General features: G+C 34.4%; 1 protein-coding gene across 1 annotated transcript in view; it reads left to right on the forward strand.

Annotated features, from left to right (window-relative positions):
- The first annotated feature begins 660 nt into the window (after positions 1–660).
- The window catches only part of LOC103503795 (protein TIC236, chloroplastic), a 40062-nt gene continuing 23792 nt past the window's right edge, over positions 661–16930 (forward strand). The window contains exons 1-14 of the mRNA XM_008468143.2: positions 661–3192; positions 3704–3902; positions 4019–4078; positions 4464–4568; positions 6171–6311; positions 9473–9535; positions 9746–9976; positions 10094–10177; positions 11226–11383; positions 11544–12057; positions 13137–13304; positions 13456–13515; positions 14061–14183; positions 15325–15600. Of these exons, the coding sequence (XP_008466365.2) occupies positions 1316–3192; positions 3704–3902; positions 4019–4078; positions 4464–4568; positions 6171–6311; positions 9473–9535; positions 9746–9976; positions 10094–10177; positions 11226–11383; positions 11544–12057; positions 13137–13304; positions 13456–13515; positions 14061–14183; positions 15325–15600 (4059 nt within the window). The 5' untranslated portion in view covers positions 661–1315. The remainder of the gene's footprint in view (positions 3193–3703; positions 3903–4018; positions 4079–4463; positions 4569–6170; positions 6312–9472; positions 9536–9745; positions 9977–10093; positions 10178–11225; positions 11384–11543; positions 12058–13136; positions 13305–13455; positions 13516–14060; positions 14184–15324; positions 15601–16930) is intronic.

Raw genomic sequence — 16930 nt, forward strand, 5'->3', positions numbered from 1 at the left:
CTTTACTCGTAAGTTTTTTTCTTGTATCAACTTGGATCTTATAATTTAAATTTCATTAATTTTGACCGTAAACTTGCTTAAGTGTTGCAAGTAGATCAAACCTCTCCATAGTTTTAATTACGGTGAGCTATATTTCGTTCGGTAACCATTCGATTTTGAAAATAATTCATTTATTTGTTATTTACTTTCTACCCGTGGTTTAGAAAATCAAGCAAAAATTTAAAACGCAAATAAATTTTTTTATTTTCTTTGAATTTGACTAATAACTCAACCATTCTAATTTGTAAGAGATGGAAAGAAAATATAATCAATGTTCAAAAATAAAAAAAATTCAACCAATGGAGTATTTGTTTTAAATATTGAACAAGCATCTTAACTTGTTTTAATTAAAATAAAAGTTTAGCTTAATTGAATTATACAAAAATTTAAATAAATAAAAAATGTATTTAAAAAAAATTATAAATCAAAATAGAGAACAAACTATTTATATAAAGCAATAAAATTGATCCTTTTAGTATATTTTACCGTAGAGGATAAATAATTTGTATCTTTTACTACTCTCGAAAAATCCTTAAAAATATATCGCATTTTGACTTACTTTCGGCGTGAAATAAATTCGGCTCAAAAGGGGAAAACGAAAAAGAAAAAAAAAAAAGAAGAAGAAAACGAGAAAACGAGAAAGCGAAACTTTATCGACTAAACGCTTGAAGTTTCTTAATACACTCCACCCGCGCTCTCAAAAATTGGATTCGCGGCTCACAGTGACGTAATCATTCTCTCTCTACAAGCAAAGACAAAATCGTTGCCGAATGAGCTCATACTTGTCCAAAATAATTTCCAATTCTTCCGTTTCCGATTCAAATCGCTATAGCTTCTTCCTTCATCCCAATTTGTATGTGTTTTTGTTTCTAAGCCATGCATTTAGGCAGATATGTTGAACTGGGAAGTGTTGGCGTCTCGTGCTGATTGATTTTTCTTTACCGTTTGTTTCTTTTGGAATGGGTGTTGGGAAGTGTTGTGTTGCGTGTGATTGAGAGGTTGTTATTTGTCTACTAACGTGGGGTTTAGGATTTCGAGCTACCAGGGTTATCTGATTCTCATATTGGGTGTAATTCTTTTTGTTGCTAATTTATGATTAGGGATTTTGTTTGTTAGATGAAACGTAAGTAGCTCGTTTGATGTTGAAATTGGTAGCTGATCGATTCTGTTATATGCCTGAGTTCTTGCTGAGAGTTTGAATTGTCAGGGGACTAAGACCTGCTTCTTGGTCCCCCACAGATGAATCGTTTTTGGTTTAAGCGAGACTAAGAGGATAATGAATGTGAAACTTGATTCTTCTTTCTTGGGGACTCAACTTCATAGCTCATTGCATTGTGTAACGAATGGAAAATTTGTATATTTGGGTCGACGCCGATTGTCGAAAGGGGACTCTAAGAAGTATGTATGTGCAAAACATAACGAATGGAATGCTCGAGTAGAGAGGTTTTCGCGTTTTTTTGGGCAGCATTTGAAGTCATTGAGCATAAAGCTTAAGCCAAGACACGAGTCTTTGATGAAATGTGCCAATGAGCCTTTTGTTCAAACAAAATCTCTATCAAGTTTACTACGTCCTGTGTGGAATGAGGGGTTGTTTTTGATTAGATGTTCTGCATTCGCTGCTGTTGTATCTGGTATATGCTTACTGGTTTGGTATGGGCAGACAAAAGCCAAGGGCTTTGTTGAAGCTAAGCTTCTTCCTTCTGTTTGCAAAGCAGTCAGTGACTGCATTCAGCGTGATCTTGATTTTGGAAAGGTTAGAAGTATTTCACCCTTGAGTATCACATTAGAGTCGTGTTCCGTTGGTCCCGATGGTGAAGAATTCTCTTGCGGCGAAGTTCCCACCATGAAACTTCGTGTTTTACCTTTCACCAGTTTGAGGAGAGGGAGGGTAATAATTGATGTGGTATTGTCTCATCCAAGTGTGGTAGTTGTGCAGAAGAGGGATTATACGTGGTTGGGGCTGCCCTTTCCATCTGAAGGGACCTTGGAGAGGCATTCATCTTCAGAAGAAGGCATTGACAATCGTACAAAAATCAGGAGAATTGCCAGGGAAAATGCAGCTGCTCTCTGGTCCAAAGATAGGGATGATGCGGCTAGGGAAGCAGCTGAGATGGGTTTTGTTGTTTTTGACAGGAGCTCAGGTTTGTATGATACTAGTGATTATAAGGAGGTTGTAGGTCCTACAGTAGATATCGGAAACTCTAAAACATTTTTTTTCAAGGATGAGAATGTTCATTCGAGGGAACATCACTGCATGGATACGGATGTGGACTATAAAATAAGGCATGCAAAGTCAGAGAAGTATTTTGATGTAAAAAGCCCTGATACAAGGCTTAAATTTTCATCCAGAGCAATGAAAACGCTTATAAAAGGACAATCAAAGAGGAATGCAAGTGGAGACGATGTGTATGTAAATAGTTTTGCTGCAAAAAAGAGAATTCTTAGGCGTAGTACATTGGCAGCTCAGGATTATTTCAAGGGTGCATCTGAGGGGAAGTTTGGGGAGCCTTCACAATTACACAAGAGTTTTAATAATGCGAACCTTGACTCCTACTTGATCAAAAGTGGGAATGAAACTAATGCTGACTCCTCCATCACGGATACAGATGTCCAGTATGGGAAACAAAGTTTAGATGCCAGATTGAATTCTCTTAAAGAGAAAAGGGATATCGATATTCCGAACCATATAGATGATCAGACTTCTACAGTTACAGGCTTGGGAAATAAAGACAGATGGTCTTTTTCAGTTACACCCAGCATTGATGAGTCCAATGTGAGAAAGGAAGATGTTATAGGATCTGATCATGTTCCTGATGGAATATCTGATCACATGCGTAACACATCTCAAACACCAACTTCAACAGGTCATGAACATCAGCATGGAACATCTTGGCCAAATTCTTTCTGGGGACTAAGCCCAGAATCGGCTTTATCTTATTTTCCTAAAGATGTGGCCAAGAAGCTGTTGTACCATATTAGCATGTACGTTCAAAATCTCAAATCTGGCTTTGTTCAACACGCTAGAGGTGTCATAGATGGTGGAGATGTGATGAAGAATAAAGGAACCAATACAATGCTTCCAGTAACGATTGATTCTGTTCATTTCAAAGGCGGGACACTTATGTTACTTGCATATGGTGACAGAGAACCAAGGTAGTGTCTACTGTCTTCTCAAAAGTAGTTTATCTAAAACGGTTTTTTGTTTTTGTTTTTTCACTTTTCTTTTTTAAATCAAAACATCTTTACTGCGCGAGACAGAGCAAAGAAGCAATATTTTCTATGCACACATATATTTTGAGTTAAACTTCGATGCTGGCCATCATGTGAGTTGAGTTATTATTTGGGAATTGTATATTGTATTGAGAGGTTATAGATGAATTGAGACACCACTAATGTCTACCGTAGGAATGCTCATATACGGTTTTATATGCTGAGGAATAGGAAAAAATGTGTAATGATGCTGCCTGCTAATAGTTTGATAATGTAACTGATTGAAGCCATCTATATGAAGTGATTAGCTGGCAGGGAGCTTTTACAAAAAAGTAGTAGAATGCTTTATATGGGGAATCAAGATCAGCGTGGTTAAAATGGTGTTTTCGATAATGTAAATAAATGCAAGCTCCATATGGACAAAGTGTTTACAATTTTTAAAATATGTATCCAGAGAGATGGAGAATGTTAATGGGCATGTGAAATTTCAAAATCATTATGGCAACGTGCACGTTCATTTGAGTGGTAATTGTAAGTCATGGAGATCAGAATTTGTCTCTGGAGATGGTGGCTGGTTATCTGCGGATGTTTTTGTTGACATCTTTGAGCAGGAATGGCATTCAAATCTGAAAATTACCAACATATTTGTTCCGGTATGCTTTATTAGCAACAATTATCTATATTTAAATACTGAGTTGAGATTTGGAAGTTCCCATCTACTTATATGAAGTGCTTACTCTTCATGGGTTCCCCTATCATTTCTATGCAGCTTTTTGAGAGAATTTTAGATATTCCAATCACGTGGTCCAAAGGAAGAGCCACTGGTGAGGTGCTTCTCTAACCTTTTGTCCTGCAGATTGAGCTTTAACACTTTCTAGAAGGATGTTAAAATTTTAAAGCTGTGACTAAACGTTATATGTTAACCTACTGATTTTATTTTATTTGTTATTATTTGTTTTAGCAAGAATTAAATTTTAAATTGAAGCAGTGAAAACAGACTAATGTTAAAGAATGAATGCCCAAAAAGAGAAAAATAGAGACAAAGCAAAAGAATTTAGTAATAGGTCACTAACCTGTTGATGTTTTACTAGCATGAAAAATTTAAATCAATATTTTAACAAGAGTTGAATCTGTAAAATTGCATTTATTTATTGTTGACTGCTATTCTTTATTTTATTTTCTTTTGGAAATTTATTTTGTGAATCTGTTGTCAGGTTCACTTGTGTATGTCAAGAGGAGATACATTTCCTAATTTTCAAGGGCAACTTGATGTAACCGGTTTAGCCTTTAAGATCTTTGATGCCCCATCAAGCTTTACTGTAAGTCTGACATTGTCAGTGTAACACGATTTTTTTCATTTCACGTATTAATTCTCTGCTATATCAGTAGAAATTTAAGTCCGTTGCAAGATTACTGCCTTTTGTGGTTTATAGGGAAAAATGCTGGTCATGTGTAGATCTTGTTCTTTGATTCAAAATGGATACTTTGTGGTAGGAATTCTTAGGTGCTTGGTGAAATTTTAATCCAATATTTTATAAAATTAAAGAATGGGCGTCATGTTTTGACGGTAAGTGTGACTGAGGAATTGCTTCAGAGAACAACCCTTAGAACTCCATCCTAAATACTATATTTAAAATTATTAAACTGTCTCCAAGGTAAAAAGAACACACACACACAATCATTCATTTTTTATGAACATTTTAAACACAGTTAAATTGCTCTGTTATCTGGAGGACCGGAGTTTGGAAGTTCAATAAGAACCTACTCTTGACAGTCAAATTGCTTTTTGTTATCTTCAAGGAAAGGGAGAACCTTCCCTTGTTGGTTCTGCAAGTCTCTATAGACGTTGAAGCTGCCTCAGAAATGTGAGGTGCTTCTTTTGTCTCTATTCTTAGGTGGTGTCAATATGAAAAAGAAAAGTTTCTGAAATACAATTCTTCTTTGATGCTCCACCCAAACTGGTGATCCTAATTTTTTCTTCTTAGGAGGACCCAACCATTCTACTTAGGAGGACCCAACCATCTTTTTTGTTCTTCTCTGACTGTAGTTCCTCGTTGGCTAAGGCTGATGGGGGCTTTTGTGGCCTGGGTTCATATGTCATATTAACTTGCAAATTTAAGGTTTTCAAGTTATTTTGGGTTAGAGTTTAAGCGTCCAAAAAACAGTTCAATGATTAATGCTTGCCCAATCTTTTTGTGGAATATGTGGTTAGACTTGCACAATCTTTTTAAGAATTAAATACTTTTTTTCTTTTACCAATAATAGGTTTAAATAATATTGACCTATTATTTTATCCAATGCTCCTTTCTTCGCTCAGGTGACACCTTGTCGCCTCTCGCCTTAAGGCAATGAGGAGACTTGTCGCCTTAGAGTGCACCTTGCACTTTAAAAACACTGGCTGACATAGAAAATCATTAAGGAAGTGAGAAATCAAGCGATCAGCAGCGGGAAGAAATAGTTTTGCCATGTCTGTTTGGGATCTTTTAGGCCTTAATACTTTTTTGTTACTCTCTCATAATTTTTCTAAGTAGTTGAAAATCTTTTCTTCGTAACTCTGGCTCTGAGGTTAAGGGTTTTATTCATTTATTTATTATTTCTTTCTGTTCTCAAACCAGTTTCTTATATGAAAAGAACAATAGTCCTGGGCTGGTTTTGTTTACTGAAATTTATTATAGTATAGTATTATAATATTATGTTTTTGAGCATGTTGAATACCCTGTCTTCTTTCCAAGTTTCTTTCTTTATCAATGTTGAAGCATGAATTGCTGCTTTCAATGTAGATTTTATTTAATTTTTATTTTAAATAATTTCTTAACATACTACCTAGTGATTGGATTGAACATTCGGCTCATTGTACTTTTAGCTATTTGCCAGTGCTCATTTAGAACTACAGTATCATGGTAATTCAAGCACTTATGCAGGAAATAGCGGCAACTTTATGTTTCCGTGGTCAGAGAATATTTGTACAGAATGCAAGTGGTTGGTTTGGCTGCGCTCCATTAGAGGCATCTGGTGACTTTGGCATTAATCCGGATGAAGGAGAGTTTCATTTGATGTGTCAGGTATGTTCGTATTTAGGGGAAACTGTCGACAATTATTTTGCCCTGATCTCATCAAATGTATATTACTCACTGTTTAGATGTATTTTGCCTTGTCATCTAATGAATAAGGTAAGATTCTTCAAATACATAGTCCTCACTTTCTTCCCTTCGACAAAAAAAGAACATTGAGAGGAGGACAAAGTCATTTATGGACATCTAAGTTGCAGTCTTTCTTTTGTTTTTAGTCTTAGGTAATCTGTTCACACCATCATTATAACCTTCTTGGGGGATTTTACTTTGAACATCTTCTCCGAAAGTTTCATTTCACAATATATTTGTGTACGTGTATAAATATAATACCAATCAAAAAATATTTCCCAATCTTTATCTCAACTGTTTGGGGTAGCGTCTATATAGAGGTCAGAGAAAGACCTAATTATCTTTTTAGTTACATTTTTCTTCGTACCTCCAGGAATTTTGATTGGATTCTTTTAACCCAATGATGTTTTTGCTGGACTATGTTGTTCTTGCTGTATTATGGATGGGCTTTTGGTTTGATCCGTAAAGCAAGTTCAAGAGCTTTTATTTAAGATTCTAAACGAGAGATATATGAGGAGCCTTGAAGACAAGCGCGGTGTGGTGATATTTTGGAGATTTGGGAGCAGATTTGTTTGGCCTCCCTACGGTTTCAATCACACCAGTCTTGCTACTTCATTTTCTGCTTGAACGCTTAGTCAATTGGAATCGAGTAATATATCTGGAAATCCCTATTGATTCTTTATTAACACCGTTTCAAACACGAGTACATTCCAAAATACTGTTACTTGGTCATCTTTACCCTTGACCATGACCTCCCTTGCATTTTTTATTCACACAACTCTTCCATTTTCAGATGGAAGACGAAGAAAAAAAGAAAAATTGGTAAAAGGAAAGAAAATTATGGAAGATTTCGTCACAATCAAATATGAAAATATAGTAATACAATTGATTTCTAAATTCAGTTATTGCAGTACAGTTTTTCATATAAGTATTTTGTGTGATATTGTTGCCCTAGCCATCACATTTTCATTTTCGTTCTCACTCTTTTATTAGTTCAATTTGCACCCGGCGCGGAGTTTGACTGAGGTTGAATTCAATTTGGGTGTAGATTTGTTTGGTCTCACTGTGGTTTCAATCACACCAGTTTGCTACTTCATTTTCCGGTTGGAGAAGTGGATTTTTTTTCTTTTAGATATATATATTTTTTATAATCCTCGTTATAGCTTGTGTTAGATTTAAACCTCAAGCCGATGTTTGTTTCAAAGGTTGGGATTGGATAGGTTAGGCCCTAAGCCCAACCCTTGTTTGGTACAAATGCTCTAGAAGCTTTGGCTTCCTACAAACTTTTTCCATGGGTTTGAATGGTAAATATTGTTCAAACCCATGGTTACCTCTTTGTTTCTTTTTTCCTAATTTAATTTAGAAAGTTTGTCGGCCAACTTTCGGACACCACCACCGGTGATAGTCGTCGGTCAACCTCCAAGCGTCATTTCCAGTGACTCTGTCGGCAAACTTCCGGCCACCAGCTGTGGTGACCTCCGTGGACCTGCCTCAGATTGCCACCGCTTGACCTTGAAAATATTAATAAAAATACTTTTAAGTATATAACAAACCAAACAAAACAAAACTTATATATAAAAGTACTTTTAAAAAAACACTTGTCAAACACATTTGTGTTTTTATTTTAAGAAGTTTTTATCAATAGTGTTTAATCATTCTAATATTTAAAAAAACACTTTCTAATCCTTTTTTGGAGCTCTTTTTAACATTATTATTATTAGATTATATTTTTTAATTATTTCACTTCTCTTCTTTGTTTATGATTAATGTTTTTTTCATTTTTGGTGATTTTGTTTATTTTCTTCTATTTTTCCTAGGTAAAAATTGACTACTTATTTATTGCAATCTCAATTATAAATCAAATATATTGTTAAAATAGTAGAAAATGTAAATATATATTGCATATACTATTGTTTATGTTTTAGTTTAATAATATTTTTGTTTTTTTCCTGAGTCGATTTAACTAGAAGACTTCTAACGTTTTTAAAACTTAAAAATCAAAATGTTGGAAACAATTTAGTTGCCAAATAAAAATAAAAATTGAAACTTCATGATTACTTTTATTCCTCAAATATAATTTGGTACAAAAATTTACAATTTTCCAATAACTGAAGTTAATATTAAAATGCTAATTTATTTCAATTTGAAAGTAGTAAATTATGGTTAAAAAACCCGAACTTTTTAGAATTAATTAAAGTAACAAAAGTTTGTGAAATCTTATTTCATAACCTAGTAAAATCAAAATATCAAATTAATAAACAATAAGTCAAATAAAATTATAATTAGTCAAAATTCTATTTCAAAATAATAATAAAAAAAATTCTTAGAAATTTTTTAGTTTATTTAAATTCAACTATATTAAAACTATTAGGATGAAAAATTTATACTAATTTAAAATCTAATCAATGATTAAATACAAGAAAATGTTTCACAAACTAAAGATTTAAAAATCTGCACTTCATCGCAGGCTTCCTAAGCTTGCACTCCAAACACAGTTTTCTTAAATTTAGACAACCTAAAACCTGCACTCCAAACATAGTTTTCACATTCCCAGGCTACCTAAGCCTCTCAGCCTAACCCACCGACTTAACATTCCAAACCTGTGTACCAAGTGCTGCCTAAATGGTAAAAGTCTACTTAAGACTAATGGGCAAAAAGAGAAATTTAACAATGGTTAAATCACCGGTTGACCCAAAAGTTTAAGCTAACGAGGGGAAGGTAAATTTAATATTAGTAACCCAAAAGTTTAAGCTAATTTAGTATATCAACAATTTTACACTTCCCCTCACATGTAAATTTGAAATATGTAGAAAACCCAGAAGTAGAAATCGATATTAGTTGGGGAGGAAACGAGACATTGTATGGGTTTGAACACAGGTTCTCTTGGATCTCATTTTCTAATACCGTGTTATATCACTAGTTAACTCAAAAGTTTAAGCTTATAAGGTGAAGGTAAACTTAATGTTATATCGACACTCTAACCGCCACAAATAATGAGGAGAAGCAGCAGTTTCTCTTTAGTGGTTATTTATCATTTTGTTAAATGGTTTCAACCTGTAACCTTGTATTTGTTATATTCTCAGGTTCCCGGTGTTGAAGTAAATGCCCTGATGAAAACTTTCAAGATGAAACCTTTCTTATTCCCAGTAAGTTTAAACAATTTTCTCCTGGAAAATCAAATGGGTTAAGAGGGAAGTCTTTATTATCACGATCAACCCTCTTTGGTTAATGTGCGATTTTCTTCCTTTAAAGTTTAAAGGCACACACACATATGTCTGAATGAAATAAAATTTCGAGAAGAATCTTTTAAAGAAACATTTCAGGCTTGTTGATTATTCTCATAATATTGATCACAGTTAGCTGGTTCGGTAACTGCTGTGTTCAACTGTCAAGGTCCATTGGATTCACCCATCTTTGTAGGAAGTGGAATGGTTTCCAGGAAGATGAATAATTTATTCTCGGATCTTCCTGCATCCTGTGCTTCAGAAGCAATTGTGAAAAGTAAAGAAGGTGGTGCAATAGCAGCAGTTGACCGTATTCCATTTTCCTATGTCTCAGCAAATTTCACTTTCAGCATCGACAATTGTGTATGTTTTTGAGATAGCAATTAGCTAATTTAGAGTTTTTATGGGTCAAAGCATTAACAAATTCTATTGTATTTTTGCTTACTTGGTTAATGATCATTAAAAATTGTATTTGAGTAGGTTGCTGACTTATATGGAATTAGAGCCAACCTTGTGGATGGTGGTGAAATTCGAGGCGCCGGGAATGCATGGATATGCCCAGAGGTGAACCACAGGCTATAAACATTTGTTGTTGGCGTGTGTGCGTTTTTTCCCTTTTTAAGACAGCTGTTTTAAGCTAATTTTGTTCTTTCCTAGAAAAGGGTGAATGCTTAACCACTCATCCATCCAAAACTTGAACTTTTCTCATTTTGCAGTTATAAACTTAGAAATGAAGTATGAAGTTGCTGGAGACAAGGGCAGTAACCTTACTGCCTTTTTGGATCTTGGTCAGGCATTAACTTGAATCCCATATTTAATCGGTCCTCCTTTTCAGGGAATTTCCCTCATAAATAAACCTCCATTAGTCACTTGACAAGTACAGCGTCGTTTCTGGCTTTTAGGATTCTATTCCAAGTCTGTTTAAGGGATTGAGGAAGAGTAACCCATTTCCAGCTCACAAGGTGGCATCTTTGTACGGAGCCAATGCATTCCCCTATAAAGTCCCTTTACGTTTTCCTCAAGGTTTGGCCACTTTGACAGGAGTTTTGAAAGGGAAGAAAAAAAATAGCGAGATACTCCTAAGAATAAATTGTGTCAAAGTAATCCTTCCACCTTTGGGGATGGGTGTATTTCTTCATTTGGCCAACGTAGTCTTTAGCTTATCAGCAGTAGGGTCCCAAAATGAATTCTACAATGGATTGCCTCAGAAGGAGAAGGCAAGTCATAGTGTCTACATTGTTGCCCAAATAACCAGCCTTGATTGCAACATCTTCATTAAGGACGCTGTGCCCTCTGATTGCAGATTATCTCTTTGTTGCATGAAGATTCCTGAATAACTCCTAGTGTATAATAATTCTCAAACGGCACCTTTATGCCCTAAAGAGATGTATTCATTTATTATAGTTTCATTGAAAGTTTTTAAGTTAGTGGTAGGTTGACTGAAGAGTAAATGCCATCATTCGGTACTTTTGAATGACTGTCATGAACATAGACTTGAGGAATTATTTTTTTCATTCATATCTTTAGATCTAAAGTTTTCGTTATTTTTTTTTTCTATTTTTCTGGAAGTTAATTTATGTCCTATTCTGACGTCGAATTTATTTCTTTTCAGGGTGAGCTGGATGATACGGCAATGGATTTAAATTTTTCAGGAAATATATCATTGGATAAAATCATGCATCGATATATGCCTGGCTATTCAGATTGGATGCCACTTAAATTGGGACTTCTAAATGGGGAAACCAAAGTTTCCGGATCCCTCTTGAGACCGTAATACTGTTTCTTTTCTTTTCAATTGTTAATTGAAAGCTGTCTCTGTCTTCCTCTTTGGATCTGTCAGGCATTATGTCATGATCATGTTTTCTAGAATCTCCTGGATTTTCATCATTCTTTGGGCTGGTTACATCTTTCCCTCTCTTTCTTTCGGCAGGAGGTTTAACATTAATTGGACTGCACCACTTGCTGAAGGATCGTTCAGGGATGCTCGAGGAGATATCAATATTTCCCACGATTATATTATTGTTAATTCCTCCTCTGTTGCTTTTGAACTCTTCTCAAAAGTGCAAACATCATATTCTGACAAGATTATGCTTGATGAAGAAGTGTTTGATACAAAGAGGACTCCATCATTTACTATTGATGGAGTGGAGTTGGACTTACATATGCGTGGTTTTGAGTTCTTGAGCTTAGTCTCTTATATTTTTGAATCTCCAAGGCCTATGCATCTAAAAGCAACCGGAAGGGTTAAGTTTGTGGGGAAAGTTTTGAGACCATCTAGTAAAGATTTTAGTAATGAGAAGAGTAAGCATCAGGTGCAGCCAATTGATGAAGAGAATAAAAATGGTCTTGCTGGCGAGGTTTCAATTTCTGGTCTTAAGCTGAATCAATTGGTTCTGGCCCCTAAGCTTGCTGGGCTATTGAGCATGACTCGTGAGTCAATCAAGGTTCTATCTGAATCCCTCTTCTGAAAAGAATTAGTCTTAACTTTGAAACTGACATATGAATTTATTTGTTTTACTTTGTACACATTTCCTGTGTAAGGTATTTCCTCAAGTTGTGTCTTTGGTTTATGGTTTAGCTTCAATTGACTTGTCATTTTTTTTTTGACTTTTTAATTGAAGGAAATCAAACTTAAGTTTATTTGGTGAAAAAGTCAAACAAAAAAGATGCACTGTTGGAGAACTGAGTTATTTATATAACATCATAACGAACAATAGAATTTAGTCAAATAAAAAACTTTTTTCCATTGTTGTTCATTCCATTAATTTATCAATAGTTGCTCTCCAACTATAATCCCCAGCAAAAGGCCTCCACTGCTTTTATCCCAAGTCTTGCTGTCCCTCTAAATCTATGACAACTGACAAATGCTGTCTTTTGCATCTGTATCAAAAACACAATAGATCTAAAATTCTTGCATCAAAGATGTCCAACAGTTCTTGCCAAGGGCACATTTAACAGAAAGTCATGCACAACACTTTTGTCTGTCCCTTACACACTACACACTAAGATGGACTAAAACTCATGCTTGAGCACCTCTTTTGAAATCCTTCTGCAACAATGCTTGGTCTCCAAGGCAACATGTACAATGAACACCTTCTTAAATAATTTTTTTTTTAATGGAGACAAGCTTCTTTATTAATAGAAAAACTCAAAGTACAAGAGAATTATTCAATGAGGATAATACAGAAGTCTAAAAAAAGGAGAGGGAGAGAAAGAGGATCAAGAGGCGCACCCGGACATCTCAACTATGTTATTAATAAAGAAGAGAGAACAAACAAATTAGTTTGTTACTAGGGATGCAGTTTGAGAGATATCATAACTGTCTGTTTTGCTTCTTGTTTGCCTTAATATGTTCGTTAGAGTAAGATTGTTTTTTGATCTCTAAAATGCCCAGATATTTTGAGTTCAGATATTTATGAAGTTATTATAAGCATACCAAGAATTAACATCCAATCTTGTTCTTATAAAATCTATTTATCAGTGGTTCTTTACTTTGTGCCCTAACTTCTCTCTGTTTTTGCAGTTGGATACAACAGGTAGGCCAGATGAAAGTCTTTCAGTAGAAATTGTGGGGTCATTGAAGCCTAACTCAGATAATTCTAGAAGGTCGAAGTTGTTCTCTTTTAATCTTCAACGGGGGCAATTAAGAGCCAATGCACGTTACCAACCATCTAGATCTGCACATTTGGAGGTATGCATATGGTTTTGATATTTCAAAGAAGGGATCTTTTGTACTTTGTGTGACAAGCTTACCAGTAATCACACTGCACACCGTTGAGCTGATACTCTAGGAACATGATAGGCTGATTATGATCTCCATTCTTTATGTCTGTTGTTAATAGTTACGTCATTTGCCGCTAGATGACTTGGAGCTGGCTTCACTTAGGGGAGCAATACAAAGGGTAAGGCCAATCTTGTTCTTGATACAATTGTTTCAAGGCTGCATTTTCATATCTATAATTTAAGCAATGGTAGATCAAGGGGGAAGATAACTGCAGCAGGAGGCTTGTGACAATATCTTTCTTCTTTCTTTTTGTGTAGGTTGGTGATGTTTTAAATGGATCGATCAAACATCACATTCAGTTTCACATATAAATTTTCTGTTGATACTGAACTTATTTTGTAAAGATGACAAATAATTAATTAAGTTTATGATTTATTTTAGCTAATTCAACGTGTTTCGGTGATATATTTTATTGAAGTTTTGAAACTAGTCCTAAATGGAAATTGATTGTTTTCCATCTCTTTTTGATGTGATTTCTTCTTTCTCCTCTTCTTCCCTTAATGTTTCTTCTGCTAGTTTATATAGTTGAAATCTTTTTTTTTTGAACTGAATGTTAATTTCTATTTCAATTATTTTTTTGAACTGAATGTTAATTTCTTCTGCTAGTTTCCGTTGCTATGTATATTTGAAGCTTGTACTTAACAATGACCCGTTTACTTTCAGGCAGAAATTGAACTTAATCTTCAGAAAAGAAGAGGTCATGGGGTTTTATCAGTACTTGACCCAAAATTTAGCGGCGTGTTGGGAGAAGCTTTAGATATAGCTGCTAGGTGGAGCGGAGACGTGGTAAGTCACATATATTTACTTGCGTTTGTTATTCCATTAACTTTTGTTATTTATAAACTGCTCCTGTTATCTCCAATTTTTTGGGTCTGGGGGGGGGGGGGGACACATTAAAGATGTTAACAACATTGGTAGACAACATTGACGTTCTGCTTACTAAAGATTATCTCTCCATACCTTTATTATCTTTTAGCCCAGTTCTAGTGGCCAAGATCCATACAATGGAAAGAGGAGAATGTGGGTGAAGTAAGTGGGGTGGTTTTATTATTATTATCATATCACCATCGGGAAGGTTGAAGAACCTCCCATTTTAACTTGAAGTTCTTGATGGTGGGAATGGAGCTTAATAAGTTTGTTCTAACAATTGATATTGTTTGATGAAGATATGTTGTAATTAATTATTTGTGCAGATCAGATTAAAGTTTGTTGGATAAAAATTATACCATAGTCAGGAAATTTAATTTTGATTAATAACAAAATTTAAACTGATTCAATTAATTTTTGAACGACTTTCAATTTAATGGATAAAATCATATTCTGCTTACTATAATTAATTTTGAATTCTTTTAAATTGAAAATATTATGTTAATATTCTTACAAAAGAATTATATTAATATAATATGAATAAGTAACTAATAGAGGCAATTAAAATTGATTGGTTAATTCTGAAGAGGTAAATTGATTTAGTATGATTAATAAGCTTTAGCTATAAGAATTTTGAAGTTGTCACACAAACATGTATAACAAGAAAAAGCAAAGACATTTCACTTGATCGTAGACTTTTTATGCCTAGTTATTTGGTTATCAAGCATCCTAGTTCTATCAAAAATTTGAACCAAATGGCTAATAGCTCGATGATCTCATATGGACGCAAAAACAACCTTTTTAGACCCTTTCCTTATATGTTTCAATTTCTCAATTATTTTAGGGTTGTTTTTAAATACAGAACAAAAATATTTACAAATATAGCAAAATATCCTAGTCTATATGTACGATAGACTATTGTTTGTATCTACCTATCAGATATTTTTAATTACTTTCAGCAGTTTTATCATCTAAAATAATTTCTCATTATTTTATACGAGCATTTGTGCTTCCATACTTTGTAAATTGTACCAGCTATTAAATATTTAACGATATTCAGATCACCATCGAGAAAACTATTCTAGAGCAAAGCAATAGCCGTTATGAGCTTCAAGGTGAATATGTGCTTCCTGGAAGCCGTGATCGAAATGTTACCGATAAGGAAAGTACTGGATTTTTGAAAAAGGCAATGGCTTCCCATCTGAGCAGTGTCATATCCTCCATGGGAAGATGGAGGATGAGACTGGAAGTTCCTAGGGCTGAGGTTGCTGAGATGCTTCCACTGGCCCGCCTTCTATCGCGAAGTACAGATCCTTCAGTTCACTCAAGATCCAAGGTTATCTCCTCTTTACTGCATGAAAATTGACCTCTCTTGGGTATGCGTATTTATTCTTAGATTGACTTTTCTTATTATTATCTTCTAAAATGTGGTCAAGAAACTTATATCTGCTTATAACGTCAACCATAGCTCTTCCTTAAAGCATGTCCTTTTATTTATTTAGTTTTTAACTTTTATTTTATTTTTTTCAATTTTTTTTGTAAATTTTATTTTAATATGAATATTACTCTTTTAATGGTGTGAACTTGCAAGGGGTAAAGCAATGCCATTTTTTTCCCTCAAATCTACGTCTAGCATTTTGATGAAAATGACCATAACAATTGTGGAAGGCTTTATTTTTTTATTTATTTTTGACTTCCTACGCCATAGTAGCACATTCAAATTTGATGTACGAGAAATATTTTATATCCATCATTTCTTTCTTTTGGATAAGAGATCATTTCATGGATGAATAACATAATCCAAAGAGGCACAAAATGAGGTCCCCGTAGGGAATACAAAAGGTGTTTCCAATTTACAACAATTAAAACAATGATCTTTAAGGGGCTGTAGCCTGTAGATTCTTACACATATGGGGCTTGCGCTATATCTTAATTGATGCATTTTACACAAGGACAGGAGCAAGACCTTAGCACCTCTTACTTGATAGATGGGTGCAGGCTGGATCAAGTTGACTTTTAGAGTTTGGATTACATGTTGTTCCTTGTCAATGTTCTTTTTGGTCATTCTCTTTTGCGTAAGAGGAAATTTTATGAAGGAACGTGTATAGGTTTTATAGCTGGACAAAAATAGTAGGATCTTAGGACGGGTAGATAAATATATTCGTTTGTGGGATTTAGTCATTGCTCTGTTGATATAGGTGGTATGCTCTCCAAAGAAACTTTTATATTTGTAGCATTCTTTATTAGTTACAATTTGATGACTTCTTTCTAACCTCTATGGACCCTCTCCTTTTTTTTTTTTTTTTTTTTTTTTTTTTTTTTTTTTTTTTTAACGGAAGCAAGCCACATTCAGTGAATAAGAGAAATGAGACTAATACTCAAGTTACGATATAAAAATACAAAGTATAAAAGAACAAAGGATCGGGAGGAGCACTAGGAAATCTCAACTAGGTTGATACAACCTTAGCACCATCCTAATATCCAAACAAACTATCTAACTGACAAAGCTAGACAATTACAACAAATGATCTCCACAATCCAAGAGGACAATACAACTCAAATGCTACCCTAACTGTAAGATGAGGTTCAAAATGAATATCTAAAGCAACAAGACGAAGATGTCAAGACTAAAACAAAAAGCAAAATACCCAAGGCGAGCAACATTA

Source organism: Cucumis melo, chromosome 4 (genome assembly GCF_025177605.1).
Source record: "Cucumis melo cultivar AY chromosome 4, USDA_Cmelo_AY_1.0, whole genome shotgun sequence".
NCBI classification, from domain to species: Eukaryota; Viridiplantae; Streptophyta; class Magnoliopsida; order Cucurbitales; family Cucurbitaceae; genus Cucumis; species Cucumis melo.